At 45.6% G+C, this 17060-nt stretch overlaps 1 protein-coding gene across 1 annotated transcript in view; it reads left to right on the top strand.

The window, feature by feature from the left end:
• Nucleotides 1-16859, top strand: part of LOC140715983 (HLA class II histocompatibility antigen, DR beta 4 chain-like) — a 34865-nt gene extending 18006 nt beyond the window's left edge. The window contains exons 3-8 of the mRNA XM_073028604.1: nucleotides 1113-1382; nucleotides 4747-4860; nucleotides 10948-10977; nucleotides 12553-12642; nucleotides 13929-13958; nucleotides 15666-16859. Of these exons, the coding sequence (XP_072884705.1) occupies nucleotides 1113-1382; nucleotides 4747-4860; nucleotides 10948-10977; nucleotides 12553-12642; nucleotides 13929-13957 (533 nt within the window). The 3' untranslated portion in view covers nucleotide 13958; nucleotides 15666-16859. The remainder of the gene's footprint in view (nucleotides 1-1112; nucleotides 1383-4746; nucleotides 4861-10947; nucleotides 10978-12552; nucleotides 12643-13928; nucleotides 13959-15665) is intronic.
• The last annotated feature ends 201 nt before the right edge of the window (nucleotides 16860-17060 follow it).

Raw genomic sequence — 17060 nt, 5'->3', positions numbered from 1 at the left:
TTTTTACTCATGTGTTAATTGCCAACAATGTAATCCCACTCCCTTTGCACTATTATGACTGTTACATATTTGTCTTGAAAAGTTTGATAAAAGGATTAAAAAAGAAAGAATAAGGTGCAAAGCCATGATGAGGCTTTGATTGTGAGGTCAAGAGTCCATCTTATCATACTAGGGATTTGGTCATTAGTCTTAGTGCAGTGGGATGGAGTGCCTGATGGGAGAGGGGAGAAGTGAGCATGTCCAGGGTGGGTGGGGTCTTTGATTATGTTGGCTGCTTCACCAAGGCAGTGAGTATCGAGTCTCCTGCCATTGGGGAGGAGCTGCAGGAGCCGAGGATGTAAATAAAACATCGAGCGGGTCTTTTGGCTCACATACTCACTCTGGGGGAAAAAATACCCCCAGATGTCACAGAGATATGTTGAGTGGAAAACTTCCATTTAAAAGAAAATTGTTGGGATTCTCATGGAAATAAAACTCATCGAACATTCCCGAGATGTGGAGTCCAGTTTTGCATTCTGTGAAGGAAGAACAAATGAGATTAAATATTGAGGTTACTGTGATTTAAAAAAAACATGAAACATTTCAGAATGTGTTTGACGGAGAAGATGCTGAACAAGAATTCTCAGGTGAGGAGTGCCGATTTAAAGTTCCCGATCAAGGAAGGAATGTTGTCCAAGTTCCCTAGGAGATTCTGTTGTTACTCACAATATTTTCAGGTATTTGGTTTCAAGCTGGTTTTTCATGTGAAAGATAGTATCAGGAAACATGTAAAACTCTCTCTCTCTCGAGCCTGTCAATTTAGTCCACATTCCATCAGTCTCACGTTTCATCAGTTTCATCCTCATTCCATCAGGCTAATCCACATTGCAAAAGTCTCATCTACATTCCAAAGTCTAGTCATATTTCATCGGTTTCAGGCTGAAACCCTTTCTCCAATCCTGCCAAAGGGTTTCGGCCAGAAATGTCGACTGTACTTTTTTCCACAGATGCTGCCTGGGCTACTGAGTTCCTCCAGCATTTTGTGTGTGTTGCTCGGATTTCCAGCACTTTCCGATTTTCTCTTGTTTGTGATCCAATAACTTGCAGTGTTTTGTTGTCCAATTCCTTCACAGCTCCAACCCATACCAGAGCCTTCATGCAGAAGAAACAGGGCCAAATGTACCTGGTGTGCACGGCCAAGAACTTCTTCCCCCGGGACATTAAAGCGCGCTGGGTCAGAAACGGGAAAGTCGCTGACAATGGATCAGATGTGACCAATGTTGTCCCTCAAAGCGATGGGACTTTTCAAGTTAGGAGCGTCCGTCCCCTGAATGGAGACAGCCGGGGGTACATCTGTCAGCTGGAACACGAGGCAGTTGATGGAAAGTTGCAGATCCCTCTTGGTAAGAACAGCGAGTTGGGGAAATGTCGTCCGATGCAGTAAAAACATTGATATCTACTTGATGACGCAGAATCCCTCTTCGTCCCTTTCTGTCCCCAAGCAAGTCCCAATAACTTGAGGCCTCTCTCATTGTCTCTGTTGCTGGCAATTATTAGAGTCAAGTTATAGAGCACAGTACAAGGCCATTTGGCCCAACACATCCATACTAACTACCAATCAACCATACACAGCAACTCTCTTCTCTGAGGCTTATTGCGGAGAGTCTTGTCAGATCCTGAGATTCCTAGAGCAATGCCAGCTGGTAACCCTCGGTAGTGAGGTAGTGAGTTCCAGACAAATGGCAGATGGAGTTTAACCCAGCTCGATGTGAGGTGTTGCATCTTGGTAGGGCAAATGTGAGGCAACAGTACACCGTTGTTGCTGAGCGGAGAGATCTTGGGATCCAAGTTCATAGCACTTTGAAAGTGACTACATTTGCACTTTCTTATGGAATGCTTGCTTTTATTAGTCAAGACATTGAGTTCAAAAGTCAAGAAGTTATGTTGCAACTTTATAAAGCTCTATCTAGGCCACATCTGGACTATTGCATACAGATCCAATCATCAGGAAAGATGCTGAGGTTTTGGAGAGGGTGCAGAAGAGTTTTACCAGGATGCTGCCTGGTTTGGAGGGCACATGTTATCATGGAAAGCATGGTAAAACTTGGGTTGTTTTCTCTGGAGTGGCAGAGGCTGAGGGGAGATCTGATAGAGATTTATAAGATTATGAGCAGCAGAGACGGAGTAGACAGGGAGTATCTGATTCCCAGGGTTGAAATGTCTAATACCAGAGGGCATGCATTGAAGGTGAGAGGGGGTAGGTTCAAGGGGGATGTGAGGGGTAAGTTTTTTTACTTAGCGTTGTGGATGTCTGGAATGTGCTGCCTGGTATGGGGGTAGAGGCAAATATATTAGAGGCTTTTAAGAGATGTTTGGATAGGCCCATGGATGTAATGAAGATAAAGGGATATGGACATGGTATAGGTAGGAGGGATCAGTGTTTCATTTGCTTTTTAGCTGGTTCGGCCTAACATTGTGGGCCGAATGGCCTGTTACTGTGCTGTACTGTTCTATGATACATGGTAAATGGTAGGGCATTGAGGAATGCAGTAGAACAGAATGATATAGGAATTCCCTGAAGGTGGAATCTCATGTGGATAGGGTGGTGAAGAAAGCTTTTGGTATGCTGGCCTTAATAAATCAGAGCATTGAGTATAGGAGTTGGGATGTAATGTTAAAATTGTACAAGGCATTTGTGAGGCCAAATTTGGAGTATTGTGTACAGTTCTGGTCACCGACTTATAGGAAAGATGTCAACAAAATAGAAAGAGTACAGAAGAGATTTACTAGAATGTTACCTGGGTTTCAGCATCTAAGTTACAGAGAAAGGTTGAACAAGTTAGGTTTTTCTTCTTTGGAGCATAGAAGATTGGGGGGGACTTGATAGAGGTATTTAAAATTATGAGGGGGATAGATAGAGTTGACGTGGATAGGCTTTTTCCATTGAGAGTGGGGGAGATTCAAACAAGAGAACATGAGTTGAGAGTTAGGGGGCAAAAGTTTAGGGGTAACACGAGGGGGAACTTCTTTACTCAGAGAGTGGTAGCTGTGTGGAACGAGCTTCCAGTAGAAGTGGTAGAGGCAGGTTTGATATTGTCATTTAAAAAAATAATTGGATAGGTATATGGACAGGAAAGGAATGGAGGGTTATGGGCTGAGTGCAGGTCAGTGGGACTAGGTGAGGTTTAGTGTTCAGCATGGACTAGAAGGGCCGAGATGGCCTATTTCCATGCTGTAATTGTTATATGGTTATATGTTCTGAAGAGTGTTCCAACTGAGATCTCAACGGTGGGCTGGCGGAAGATGACAGCACATCACAGCAGCTGTCGGGGAAGTCGGGGGAAGGCTGCAGCAGTGAAGGTCCCCAGCCACCTTGCATTCCAGGCCACTGGACCGTGAACCCCAATCTGTGAAGGACCATACGGTGCCTGCCAGTGCCTCAGCCTCCCCGTGCAAAGCCACTCCCAGATGATCTCCTTTAAGAGAACAACCACTCGAGGGAATGTCTTACTCGACTCGAGTGGTTGTTCTCTTCTACCAATTCTCTTTACCGGGACTTGGTTCGTAGCCTCCTATGCCTTGGTGACTCAAATGCAACTGGTACAAAGTTATTGTCACTTGAACGGGCCAATCCCTCCTGCCTTGCGAACTAGGGAAATTAAATTTTATGACGGTCTCATTGGAGACTGGATAATCCTCCCCCCCCCCCACCAAATGGAAATGGACAATACTCCTGCTCTGCGCTCTCTAACTCAAACACGTCTACTACATCAGCCATCTTGTCAGCAGAATAAGAACCTAGAAAATCAATCCACAGAGCCCTCCAGTTTTCTATCATCTATGTGCCGATTTAAGACTCCTAAATGCTCCTAATGTATCTGTCTCTACTCCCACCCCATGCACCAAACACCCTCTGTGTAAAAAGTTTCACCTCTGACCCCCCCCCCCCATACTTTTCCCCAATCACCTTAAATTTGTGCCTCCTCATAGTAGCCAGTTCCACCTTGGCTACTCAATCTAGGCCTCATCACCATATATGTCTCGACACCTCTTCTCCTCCTTCGGTCCAAAGAGAAAACCCTGAGTTTGCTCAACCTCTCCTCATAAGGCACGCTCTCCAATCCGGGCAGCATCCTTTGCAACCTCTCCAAAGCTTCCACATCCTTCAGTGTTCAGTGATTGGAACTGAACACAATACTCCAAAAGTAAGATTATTATGCATCATATTGAACTGAGTCACAGTGGACCTGTTAATCCCCTTGTCTGTGCAATTGTTTTAGACTGGTGTTAGACTGGATGTATGACTCTGCTAAAGGAGGTGTAAGGTGTAAGGTGTAAGGTGCTCCTTCCCTCTGCTAGCCTGCAGGTCACCCTTGACAAGGTGTAGCACCTGCTTAGCCCCCGATCAGGGTCATGTGAAACCATGGGAGCAAGTGGTGGATGGTCATCTGAGCAGCCGGTGCAGATCACAAATACTGGTTATGCGATGACCGACACCAGGCAGACAATCTCTGAAGAGATTGATAATGGCTGGGAGTCACCCATCTTGTAAAGACAGTGACAAACCACTTCTGTGGAAATACTTGCCAAGGGCAATCGTGGCCATGATCGCCCACGTCAAACAACATGGCACATAACCAACAGGCACTCCCATCAGAAATATTTTACACAGTCTGTGGCATTAGGCGATACATTGGGGAATAGTGCTGCTAGATTTTCAGAAAAAATTACCCAGACATCACAAAACCTCCAACGTTTTCTCCTCAGAACACAAGGCACTGGTTGAGAATGAAGCTTTGATCATTGTTGGAGCTGTTCTGGGGATACTCGGGCTCTGCACAATGGTGGTGACTGGAATCTTGTACTGCTGCACCTCAGAGGGTAAGTGGCTGCGAGGCTTACAGAGAGACTCAGGGAATAGTTACTGGACTGTTTTCTGCCAAAGTGCTTCAAGAAAGGATCAAACTTCTTTCTGATGCACCAGCAGGGAACCACACCCATAAAGAACCTTCTCTGGGTCAATCACCGGAGGCAGGGTTTCCCAGTGGCCCCCATTTCAATTCCACTCCCCATTCCCACGCCCTCTCGTCTGGAGTGGAGAGCTGGCCGGCTGCATCATGGCCTGATATGGAAACCCCAATGCCCAGAAATGGAAAGGCCTACAGAATGAGGAGGATACAGCCCAGTGGCTCCTTAAGGTTGTCATAGCCGGGGTGGGCCATGGTGGGGATAAGCTCCCACTGCCTATTAAATGGGCTCAGTCATGGCGAGGAGGGGGCCTGAAGCCATAATGTCACCTGTTAGCAGCTGCCCAGGGGGAGAGTCCATGATGGGATGGTGGGCTGGATGGAGTCAGGGCTGTCTCCCCCCCCTCCTCCCCCTTTCCCCACCCCTCCCGCATATCCGCCGTGATTGATGGACGGAAGACAAACCATACTGTACTCAACTGCAACACTAACGGACTCAGGGACTCTTTCGTGTGATTGTATTTTACTGCTGTCTTTCAGCACTGTGAGAAGGCCCTAGGCATGTAGAGATGCCGAGGATTTTTGCACAGAGCCGTATTTGTCAACGTGGAGTGGACAGCGAGTTTGTAAATCTGGTGGGAGCAAAGGACATTGGGGGTCGTGAGGGTGGGGTGTGGGACAGGTGGCAGAGAAGGAGTGCCGAGGGAGGGGGAGGGGTGGCGTGGATGCAGACAAGGTCATTTGATTCCAAACAATTGGTTTATTGATCATTACAGAATGTCTGTCTGGTGCTTCCTGCTCCCTCCCCTCTCCCTTCCCCTTTTCCCCAACCATGATTCCCCTCTTCCTGCCCCCTTCCCACTCTCAGCGCACAATAGAGATCCACATCAGAATTATGAAAACATGTCATGAAATTATTGTTTTTTTGCAGCAATGTATAAAATTACTACAGTACTGTGCAAAAGTCTTAGGCTCTCTAGCGATATGTATGTGAGTGATTCTTGAATTAGTGGCCCTTTTGACTACTTGAAATTCTGAAAAATGAAATTTCTGGAAACTCAGTTTGGTTTATATTATAATCTTTATTTTAGGCTCTGGAATGAAGACCTGACCTTGGCATTGATCAGCCTTTAAGAGAACTTTTATATTTTAAGGGTTTTTTGCAGTTTTCATGCATGCATGTTATTCCCATCACACCCTCAAAATTTAAAACAAAATGACAAACATAGATTTCAAGGTCAATCCTGCACCTAAAAAACATGTCCTTTAATAAGTTTGTTTTAATTCATTCCTAACTACATTCAGTATATACTTTTGAGATACATTTTCCTAAACGTGTCAATATTTACCTTGACTGAACAACGAAACATTTGTTCACTAATTAGACTTCTGGAAATTTAACAGAATGATGATTTTGGCAGCAATGCACTTGACTCCAATTTGACTCAGTTACTAAACAAAACTTTATTTCCATATCAAAATATTGTCTGTGATGGTCATTAACTCTGACAACCGGAAGAAACAACACATAATTAAAACAACATCTTTACAGTCTGCACTATTTAACAAAATTACATAAGAGATCAGTTTCTAAGGCAGACAGCTAGAGAAATTTGTTAAAAACACCCACATGAAAAACGAGCATAGGCAGCCCAGCTAAACCAGGAACTGTTAGGTCTTGTTTAAAAAAAACCACAATAATACTTACAAAACATCTGCCGAACTCTCCCTAACTCTGGATTACGCAACAATTCAAAGTTCAAACAGATTATACAGATCATTATTTTTCAACTGGCCATAAGAGAGAATACTTTTATTTAACATTGACAAAACATTTACTCAACCCTCTATGCACTTCTTTTTATCAATAAGACTTATGAAATATTCATAGAAATTTCAACAGCTCCGAAAAAAAGCAACACTTGAAATTTAAAGGATCCTCTCATAGTCTCCATTAGTGCATACATGAAGCCTCAGGAAGACGGAAGTAATTTTGTTTTTGTTGCTGGCCTACTGGAGATTTTGGCAGGGTATTCTCTGCAATAAAACTTTGAACTGCCTGTCTTTTCTTATCAGCAGCCCTTTTGAATCTTTGATTAACTCTCCACTGTTGTCTCTTCAGTCTCTGCTTTGGTAATTGTGAGATGATTGTGAGTTTTGCTGTCTCCCTTTTTTTTGTATCTGTCTCCTTCTCTTTCAAGGTACTGCTGATATGTCACTGGATCTTTAGTTGTCTCTTGTATTATTTTTTGATTGGTCTGCTGATGATTTTGAGGCTATCTTGAAAACTTCACCGCCAGCTGCGTGGTGGTAATGACGATTCTCACTTTCTAAAGAAAAAGTTGACCAAGTCTTGCACTTGCTAACTTGATTGGATAGATAGCATGTAAATGTAATGTAAATGTACAGAAATAAATGAAGTCTTTTATTTTTCAGTTAAAACACTCAAATAGTAACTTGCTTGGTAATGACACATAATAAAAATACTCTCAGATCAGGAGGTATAAATCTTTAAATTAGTCACATTTCTGAACATCAAAATGTCTGTCTTCCGCCTTGACAGTCACTTCTCATTTTCATGACAACCACACAAGCATTTGTTTGAAAGAACTTGACTGGTCTCTAAAATGTGTTGCGCGTTGGTAAAGACAGAAGTGTTGGGGACAGTTGTCCTTTGTCATAAAAGATGTACAAATTGTATAAAAGAATAACCCACATGAATTTGACATCTGTTTTAAAAGTTCTGGTGAGAAAATACAAACTAAAAGTTTCAAGAATTTAATACGTATTATCACTTTATTTTGAAGACAAGGTTGCAAAGTCTGGTAGGGGACATGTCCAAAATAGTGAAGTTCTGACACATTCAAGATTTTAACTTGCTTAAAAATTAAGAAAATATTGTTTAGGAAGCATACTGAAAATTGTTAGAATTACTATCATCTAACTTTTAAAACCACAGCACTCGTTTTTTTTTTAACTATTTTTTTTCTTGAAAATCTACCCCAGGGACAGAAAATTTACTCTAATTAAGGAATCACCCATTTACCTGAAACTTTTGCACAGTACTGTATATGTGTTATATTGCCTTGGGCTGCGTAAGACTGTCGGTGCTCGGTTTTGCACCCTGAATCTAGAGGAACGCTGTTTTGTTTGTCTGTATTCATGTATGGTTGAATGACAATTCAACTTGAACTTGAGATGCTCCCAGTGGCGTGTGTCTCGAGTAGCCTCTGACATTCAACTCCAGCTCCTGGCCTTCCTGTGTGGCTTAGCTACTAAGCCCGGTGGAACTATTTCCACTGGAGAAGGGGCAAAGGCGGGTTGCTGGAGCCTGAACACTGGTTGCTCTAGGCTCGTCCGCCGCGGTTGGCAGCTAGCTCACCGAGGAGGAGGAAAACTCTGATCTTAAACAGCTGCTGTACCCACTCACTGGGAAGGAAGGCTTTGGGAGTAAACTCCCGAGGAAAGATCACCACGGCAGTCCTACGTTGAGTTCAGTGCTGACTGCAACTCCTGTGATACCACCGGTGCCAGAACATCTCGGTCTCTACTGTTCCTTTGGATTCATCAGCTGCATGAGCCTGCTGCACAGCTCTCCATATCGTACCGCCCTGGCTTGACCATCTAGGACACAAAGTCAATGGTCGATCCCAAACAAATGAGGGCCTCCCATTAGCCCAGTCCATTGCAGGATAAGCCCTCCCCAGCATCGAACACATTTACAAGGAGTGCAACCACAAATAAGCAGCAATACACGGTGGCAAATAAGTACTCTGATAACAAATTAACTTTGAACGTGTTGGACCGTGGCCGCCTCTAGGCCACACGTAGGGTGGGGGAGCATCAACTTGTATTTCATCTGTGTAGGCTCCAGACTGATGACATCAACATCAGTTCCCCCCCCCCCCCACTTCTCTCTTTTTCTGGGTCTATTAACCTTCTCTTTTCCTCACTCCTCCAACTCACCCATCATCTGGTGTCCTTCCTCCTTCCCTTTCTCCCATGGCCCACTCTCCTTTCCTCCCTCAACCCCTTACCTCTCCCCGCCGAGCTTCTTACTTCATCCCCCTTCCTCTGCCCACCGACCATCCCTCTGACCTGGTCTCACTTATCACCTGCTTCCCCTCCCCCCCACCTTCTTATTCTGGTAATTTCTCCCCTTTGCTCCCTCTCTCTTTCTCCATTCCCCATTCTGGCTCCCCTCTTTCCTCTTCCCTTCTCCTCACCTGCCCATCATCTCTATCTCCTTCCCTTTCTCCCATGGTCCTCGCTCCTCTCCTATCAGATTCCTTCTTCGGTCCTTTATCTCTTCCACCTGTCACCCCCCAGCTTCTCATTTCATCCTCCATCCCCCCCCCCCCCCCGCCAACCACCTTCCACCTCACCTTGTCTCACATGCCAGCTTGCACTCCTCCCTCTCCTCCCCCACTTGATTCTAGCTTCTTCCCCTTCTGCTCCAGTCCTGATGAAGGGTCCCGGCCTGAAACATCAACCGCTTAATCTCCTCCACAGATGCCGTCTGACCTGCTGATTTCCTCCAGAATTTTATGTGTGTTACACCTTTATGAGGTTCACATTGTGTAAGGAAAATTATGACGATGACAGGCTAAATCAAGACAAATACTGGAAGAAACAGAAATTGTCACAGGTTTTTCCCCTGAAACCTACTGAATATTGAAAGGTGTGGATAGAGTGGATGTGGAGAGGATGTTTCCTGTAGTGAGGAAGTCTAGGACAAGAGGGCCCAGCCTTAGAATAGAAGGGAGTCCCTTTAGAACAGAGATGAGAAGAAATTTCTTTAGCCAAGGGGTTGTGAATGTGTGGAATTCATTTCCACCGATGGTAGTGGAGAATGCCATGGGGTATTTTTAAAATGGAGGTTGATGGGTTCTTGATTAATCAGGGCATCAAAGGTTACGGGGAGAAGGCAGGAGAATGGGATAATAGATCAGCCATGATGGGGTGGTGACACAGACTCGATGAGCCAACTGGCCCAATTCTGCTCCTATACCTTATGGTATAACTTCTCCATGCAGAAAGGGTGGTGGGTATACGAAACGAGCTGCCAGGTGATGCTGTAGAGGTGGATACATTCGCAATGTCTAAAGTGCACGGACAGGAAAGGTTTGGATCGCCTGGCCAAACACAGGAAAAGTGGGACGAGCTTACATAGGCAATTGGTTGGCTTGGATGAGTTGGGCCAAAGGACCTATTTCTATGTGATATAAATCTACGACTCTTATCAATGTATGTTTTTTTTACATTTAGAGATACAACATGGTACAAGGCCTGTGCTGCCCAAATGCACCAAGTGACCAATTAACTTACTAACCTGTATCAGTTTGTGTTGTGAGAGGAGGCCTGAGCACCTGGAGAAAACCATCCGTCATGGGGAGACGGTACAAACTTCTTACAGACAGTGGCAGGAATTGAACCCGGGCTGCTGGTGCTGTAATGGCATTACGCTGACCATTATGCCACTGTGCCACTCCAGTGTAGCAAAGAGCTTCGTATTTTTAGTGCTAAAGGTAGGAAAGTTTTAAAAAAGTAATAATTTAGATGAAAGAAACAGACATTTTTGGTTGACGTACTGAATATGGAACAGTGCAGCACAGTACAGGTGCTTACAGGAGTGAACAAAACAAGAGATACCCAGACAGAGTGCAAAGTGGGAGGGCTTTCCCCATTGTCAGTGGGGTCAAAGTTCAGGAGTACAACGTAAGGAGAAGAGAATTCAGGAGAATTTTTTCCACGCAGTGCAGTCAGAATCTCGAAGGCACTGTCAGCAGGTGTGGTGGAGATGCGCACCACTGTGACTTTTGAGGGCGAATTGGATGAGGATGTGTTAGAAAAATGTGCTGTGGGGAGATGGGGTGGAGTTGTCCTGCAGAGGACGGTCAAAGACACGATGGGGTGGCAAGGCCTGTTTTTCTGCTGGAACTACTCTGATTTTACTTTTCAGGTTTGTTGTCATCTACCTGACCTCTTGTTTCTCCCACAGGGGCTAAAGGGCTGAACCCTCAGCAGGCAGGTGAGAAAAATCAACGCTGGTCTTCAAAATGTCTCTGTGGTGAAGGAATTTAGATCAATATTACATTCGCTGGAATTCAGAACAATGAGAGGGAATCTTATAGAAACATGCGTATAAAGTTATGAAAGGAGAAGATACGACAGAGGCATAAGACCATAAGACAACGGAACAGAATCAGGGCCATACAGCCCATTGAGAGTCTGCTCCACCATTCCATCACGGCTGATTTATTATCCCTCTCAATCCCATTCTCCTGCCTTTTCCCCATAACCTTTGGTGCCATTACTAATCAGAAACCTGTTGACCTCCATATTAAATATATGCATGACTTGCACAAGGTGACGAAGAGTTTACGTCCTTTGATAATAATAAATTTGTTTTGAACTGGCACGGAAAAGAGGAGAGGAGGTGCAGGGCAGATCAGCCATGACTGACAGGGTGGAATTGAGGGGCCGAGTGGCCTACCTGCGTTCTTTGTTTTAATTCAATTGTCATGGGTGCTGGGGTGGAGATATGTCTCTACCAAAGGCTCCTTCCCTCCGCTGACCTGCAGGTCACCCTTGGACAAGGTGTAGCACCTGCTTAACCCCACCGATCAGGGTCATGTGAAACCACGGGAGCAGGTGGTGGATGGTCATACGAGCAGCCGGTGCAGATCACAAGATCACAAGACCACTGATGCCAGGCAGACAATCTCTGAAGAGTATTGGTGGGGGGGGGGGGGTCACCCATCTCGTAAAGACACTGCTCAGAAGGCGGCAACGGCAAAGCACTTCTGTAGAAAAATTTGGCAAGAATGATCATGGAAAGATCTACCTCATCCGACACGGCACATAATGAATGAACGATTCACTTTGCAGGGCTCAGGTGGTTCTATTGCTAACCTGAGCCTTCTACTACAGCGGCACGACCCTTCCAAGGGTCAAAGAGTTGTCACTGATGAAGTTAAACTTTGAACCAATATTCCTTGCTCAGCCTCTTCTAAGCAAGGAACAATGTCGGCCTAGTGATTGAAGGATAGGAATTTATTTAACCTGTGGAGGCTGCGGAGACCAAACTTTGAGCATATTTAAAGTAGAGGTTTGATAGGTTCTTGTAAGTTATTAGTAAGAATGTCAAAGGTTACGGGGAGAATGTAAGTGATTAGTAAGAATGTCAAAGGTTACGGGGAGAATGGGGTTCAGAAGGATAAAAATCAGCCAATTGGTTTAATTCTGCTCCTCTGTCTTATGGTTGTATGGTTTTACGGTAGGGTGTTGTTTGATTTCATGCCCTGTGGTGCATCAGGCGGTATTTTTGGCATTTCCATAGCATTTGACTTTTTTTTTTTGCGAGGCAGAGTTGGCGGCTCAACGCAGATAAAAAGCGGGCAAAGAGCAGGCTGGATTCGATCTCACGACCATTCACCTCGAAGTCCAGTGCTGATGCCAGTACACCACCGGCCAGCAGGATGATACAAGTCTAGGACAAGAGGAATCTTGGGGATACTTACCTCAGATAGAGCTTAAAGTTTTGACTTAAGTTTGGAGCTTGCAGGCAGCGCTCACAAGATGTCCATTCTCTCTCTCTCTGCAGCAAAGTTCAACAACCGGGCGGGGCTGTGCCGGTTGAACACGTGCAGTGCGAGCGTGCGGTCCGGTGACTCCAATTCCAGTGCCAGTTCAGGTACCGGTGTGCTTGTGAACCAGCCTACTCAGCGACCAGCTCCTCCATTTCAGCCAAACCACCGTCACCGTCATCTTGCTCTCAGGATGGGCGGAGGTTGACGGAGAGGGGGGATATGGGGGTTGCAGATGAGGGGAAAGAAGGAGGAACTGGTTTCTACCTCTGGTTATGGCAGCTGGGGTGGGGGGGGTGTGAAGTGGACAGGGAGGGTCAAGGAGGTGAAGGAGGAGGAGCTGGATTCCTTGCTCAGGTATTGGGGTTGTAAAGTGGGGGGGGAGGAGAGGAATGGAGGTTGAAGGTGGAGGAGCTTATTCCCTACCTGAGGTAGTGGCGGTTGGGAGGGAAGGGAGAGGAGGCAACGGGGGGAGAAGGAGCTCTCTCACGTAGTGGTTGTTCAGTGGACGGAGGTGGGAGGGAGGGTGACAGGGGGTGAGGCGGATGTTGGGGGCTGTCTGAGCAGGTAGTAGCAGCTGGCAGGGTGGGGTTAGAGGGCAGAGGGGCAAGAGGTGGACGGGAGGGGGAAGAGGTTAGTGGGGAGAGGTGGGAGTTTGTTCCCTCCTTCAGGTAATGGCAACTAGGGGGAGACAGGGGAGGGGACAGGTGGAGGGAGGGAGAGGTGGAGGGGAGGAGTTTGATTCCTACCTCTGTGGGGCTGGTTGGTTGGGGGATGGAATAGGGGGTTGGAGAAGGGGGAGAAGCTGGTTTCCTACCTCGAGTTTTGGAAGCTGGGTGGGCAGGGGAGGGGAGAGGTGGAGGAAGAGGACGAGTGGCTCTCTATCTCTGATTGGGAGGACTGAGTGGGGTAGGGGGAATGTTGAGTGGGGGCAGGTGATGGAGGTTGCTTTGGGGATTTAGATCAGACTGCAATCTCCACCACCCCACCAACTTGTAGTCATGGTCAGGGGTCAGAGGCGGAAAATGTTCCCACTACCACCCCCCCCCAGTGCGGTCCAACGGCCAAGGCACACTGTGCCAACGTCCAGAGGAGAGGGAGAGCTGGGACGAGCAAGAGGCCTTAATGCCTGCAGGTCCCAGAGTCTGGAGCAACAAATAATCTGCTGGAGGAGCGGGACAGCATCTGAGGGAGGAAAGAGGTTCCTCGAAGTTTCGGGTCTGGACTCAATGCGCCATGGATTCCTTTCCTGCCACAGATGCTGCTCAGCCAGTTGTGATCCTCCCGCACATTGTATGTGGCTGAGGGAACCAGGCTTCACCACCTCTTTGTATCTTGCCAGTCTGTCACAAGAGTTTCTGACTCACTGGCCATTCTATGTTCTTCTTTTCAGCTGATGAACTGACGAAACCTTCCTTTTAAGGTAAAAAAAAACCTGCTAATTGTATGTAGTATTTCAGCTCTGATGTTTATGTTAGAGAGAAAAAAACCCCAAGTTTGGCCAGAAGGTGAACAAACTGGTGTAAAATAGGTCTCACTAAATGTTAGCTCAGAATTTCCTAAATGGAAGGTGATTAATTCATTGTGCACGGTACAGGCCCTTTGTTTTACAATTTTGTGCTGACTTTTAGCCTGCTCCATGGTTAATCTAACACTTCTTTCCTGCCTAGCCTTCAATTGTTTTTAAATCCATGTGCCTAATTACACCTCTATCAGCCTCAAGTTTGTTCACTCCCAAAGCAATTTTCAGAATCAGAGTTAGGTTTATTATCACCAGCATGAAATTTGCTAACTGAGCAGCAGCAGTTCAATGCAACACATAATATAGAAGTAATAATAATAGATAAATCAATTACAGAGTATGTATATTGAACAGATTAAAAATCATGAAAAACAGAAATAATATTAAAAAAAACAGTGAGGTAGTGTTCACTGGTTCAATGTCCATTTATGAATCGGATGGCAGAGGGGAAGAAGCTGTTCCTGAATCACTGAGTGTGTGCCTTCAGGCTTCTGTACCTCCTGTCTGATGGGAACAATGAGAATAGGGCATGCCCTGGGTGCTGGGGGTCCTTAATGGACGCTGCCTTTCTGAAACACCGTTCTTTGAAGATGTCCCGGGTACCTTGTAGGCTAGTACCCAAGATGGAGCTGACTAAATTTATGACCCCTCTGCAGCTTCTTTCGGTCCTGTGCAGTAGCACCCCCCCTCCACGCCGGTACCAGACAGAGATGCAGCCTGTCAGAATGCTCTCCACGGTACATCTATAGAAGTTTTTGAGTGTATTTGTTGACATACAAAGTCTCCTCAAACTCCTAATGAAGTATAGTCGCTGTCTTGCCTTCTTTATAGCTGATTCAATATGTTGGGACCAGGTTAGGTCCTCAGAGTTGGTTTTAAAAAAAGTCACATCTGCCTTGTAAAGCTGAGGCTCCCACCATTCAAACCATGCTCTCTTCTTGCCTCTACCATTGGGCAGGAGGTATAGGAGCCTTAAGTCCCTCAGTACCAAGTTCAGGAACAGTTATTACCCTTCAACCAGTGTGGATAACTTCACTCACCTCAGCACTGAACTGAATCCACAACCTACACACTCATCTTCCAGGACTCTACAACACATTCATTCATTTCCATTTGCACAACAGTTGTTACGTGTAGTTTTTCATAAATTCCACTATATCCCTATTTTCCCATATATGTGTGTAGGAAGGCCCTTTCCTGTGCCGTACTGTTCTATGTGTTTGGGTGCCTTTGATTGGCTTTTTAGCAAGTTTGGCACATCATTGTGGCCAATTCCTGTGCAGTACTGTTCTGCAGAAATGAGCCTCAGTGCAGTTTATGGACCTCGACAATGAACGTATTTTGAGCTCAGAGGAACATAAACTCTGCTGTTATGGACTCTAGCCTTGTGGACTCCTGACCTGATCTTATACATGGAAAATCAGCTTGAAACCAAACCTCTTTGTCCAGTTACTCATTAAATACCTCACAACAACTTGGCCAACGTACCTGCCCTGACCGTGAACTCCTAAACAACACCCCCGTCTGAGAATTGTGAAGTATTTCATGTTTCCTCTTTTAACATCAGAGTAATCTCAGTACTTAACCTCATTCGCTCTCCCTTCACAGAATGCGAAGCTGGACTCCGATGTATTGGGAACGTTCGATGAATTTTATTTCCATGAAAAGACCAATTTCCTGTTTTGAACTTGTCTAAGGGGAAGCTTTCTCCTCGTTGTATCTCTGTAACATCCATGGTTTGTTTCTCGCCCCCCCCACTCTCCCCCACCTTTGCGATTGAGATCAGTCACTAACATTGTGCTATGAAATTACATCATTTCTGAGAAAGCTGCTGGTACATTTTGAGCCAAGCCTTATATATAAACAGACCTTTCGATCAGGAGTTCAGATATTTAACCCAGTTATGTAAAAGTCAGAAAACATGGGAGCTCATTACCCTAAAAGTTCCAATTGTAACATGATAACAGATTCAAGGTTCCAGTGAGTGAACCAGGCAACACAGATTGTGAGTGAATATGTTAACTATTCATGGACAGTGAAACACTAAACCAGACATCTAGCTAAACAAGTGCTTGTCTAAACTACCCTAAACAACATAGAACCACAATATGAAACATTTAGTAATTCTATTAGCTAAACGGGTACTCCAATAAATCTCCCCAACCAAGCATGCTACAAATGAGTACTGAACTAAACAAAAGTGGGGACCTATCTCTGTCTACAACACTCTTTCCCAATGGTCCTTCAGTGCTGGTTGTGACTTCAGCCTGAAACGAGCCCCTAGAGACAGAGGAAAGAGAACAAGTTTCTCACACGAGCTATTCTTATACCCCCGAGCCTCCCAGAACCGGAACGAGGTAACCAATGGAAATGAACTGCCTCATCCTTTGAATGGGTGAATCAATGACCAGCAGAGCAGAAGCAGCTTTCGACAGGTTAATAAGCCAACTCCTCTCATGACACCAATTGCTGAATACTCCGTCTTCTATCCAAACTAACTAATGTGTCTCGTTAAGATACTGAGACAGCTTTCCTTGACCGACCCATGACAGCTGTTGACTAATAATGTGAGGCTGAACTTCCTACTCTTGGACCAGTCTCTTTGTGAGCGATGGGGGGCCCTTAAATAGAGCTGGTTCAGTACATGGGTAGGAGGGGTTCTGTGGGACACATACCAAATGGGACTAACTTAATGGGCACTGTGGTTGGTACAGATGTGTTGGGCCGAAGGGCCTACTTCTGCACTGTGTTGATGCATGACCTCTACTAGTTCATTAGATCAATAAAAAGACATGGATGAAAGCTTTCTGAGTGTGAATTTCTCATATCAATGTAAACCATAGAACTTGATGGCTGAAGGGTAATACCTGTTCCTGAACCTGGTGGTGTGGGGCTTAAGGCTCCTGAAGGTGGTAGTGAGAAGCAAACATGGCCAAGATGGTAGGGGTCGCCGATGCTGGATGCTCACTGGGTGGTGGCATGCCAGCCTCCAGCAGTCAGGGA

This window comes from Hemitrygon akajei, chromosome 24 (genome assembly GCF_048418815.1).
Source record: "Hemitrygon akajei chromosome 24, sHemAka1.3, whole genome shotgun sequence".
Taxonomy (NCBI): domain Eukaryota; kingdom Metazoa; phylum Chordata; class Chondrichthyes; order Myliobatiformes; family Dasyatidae; genus Hemitrygon; species Hemitrygon akajei.
Note: the sequence above shows the minus strand (reverse complement) of the source record. Positions and strands in the feature narration are given on the sequence as shown.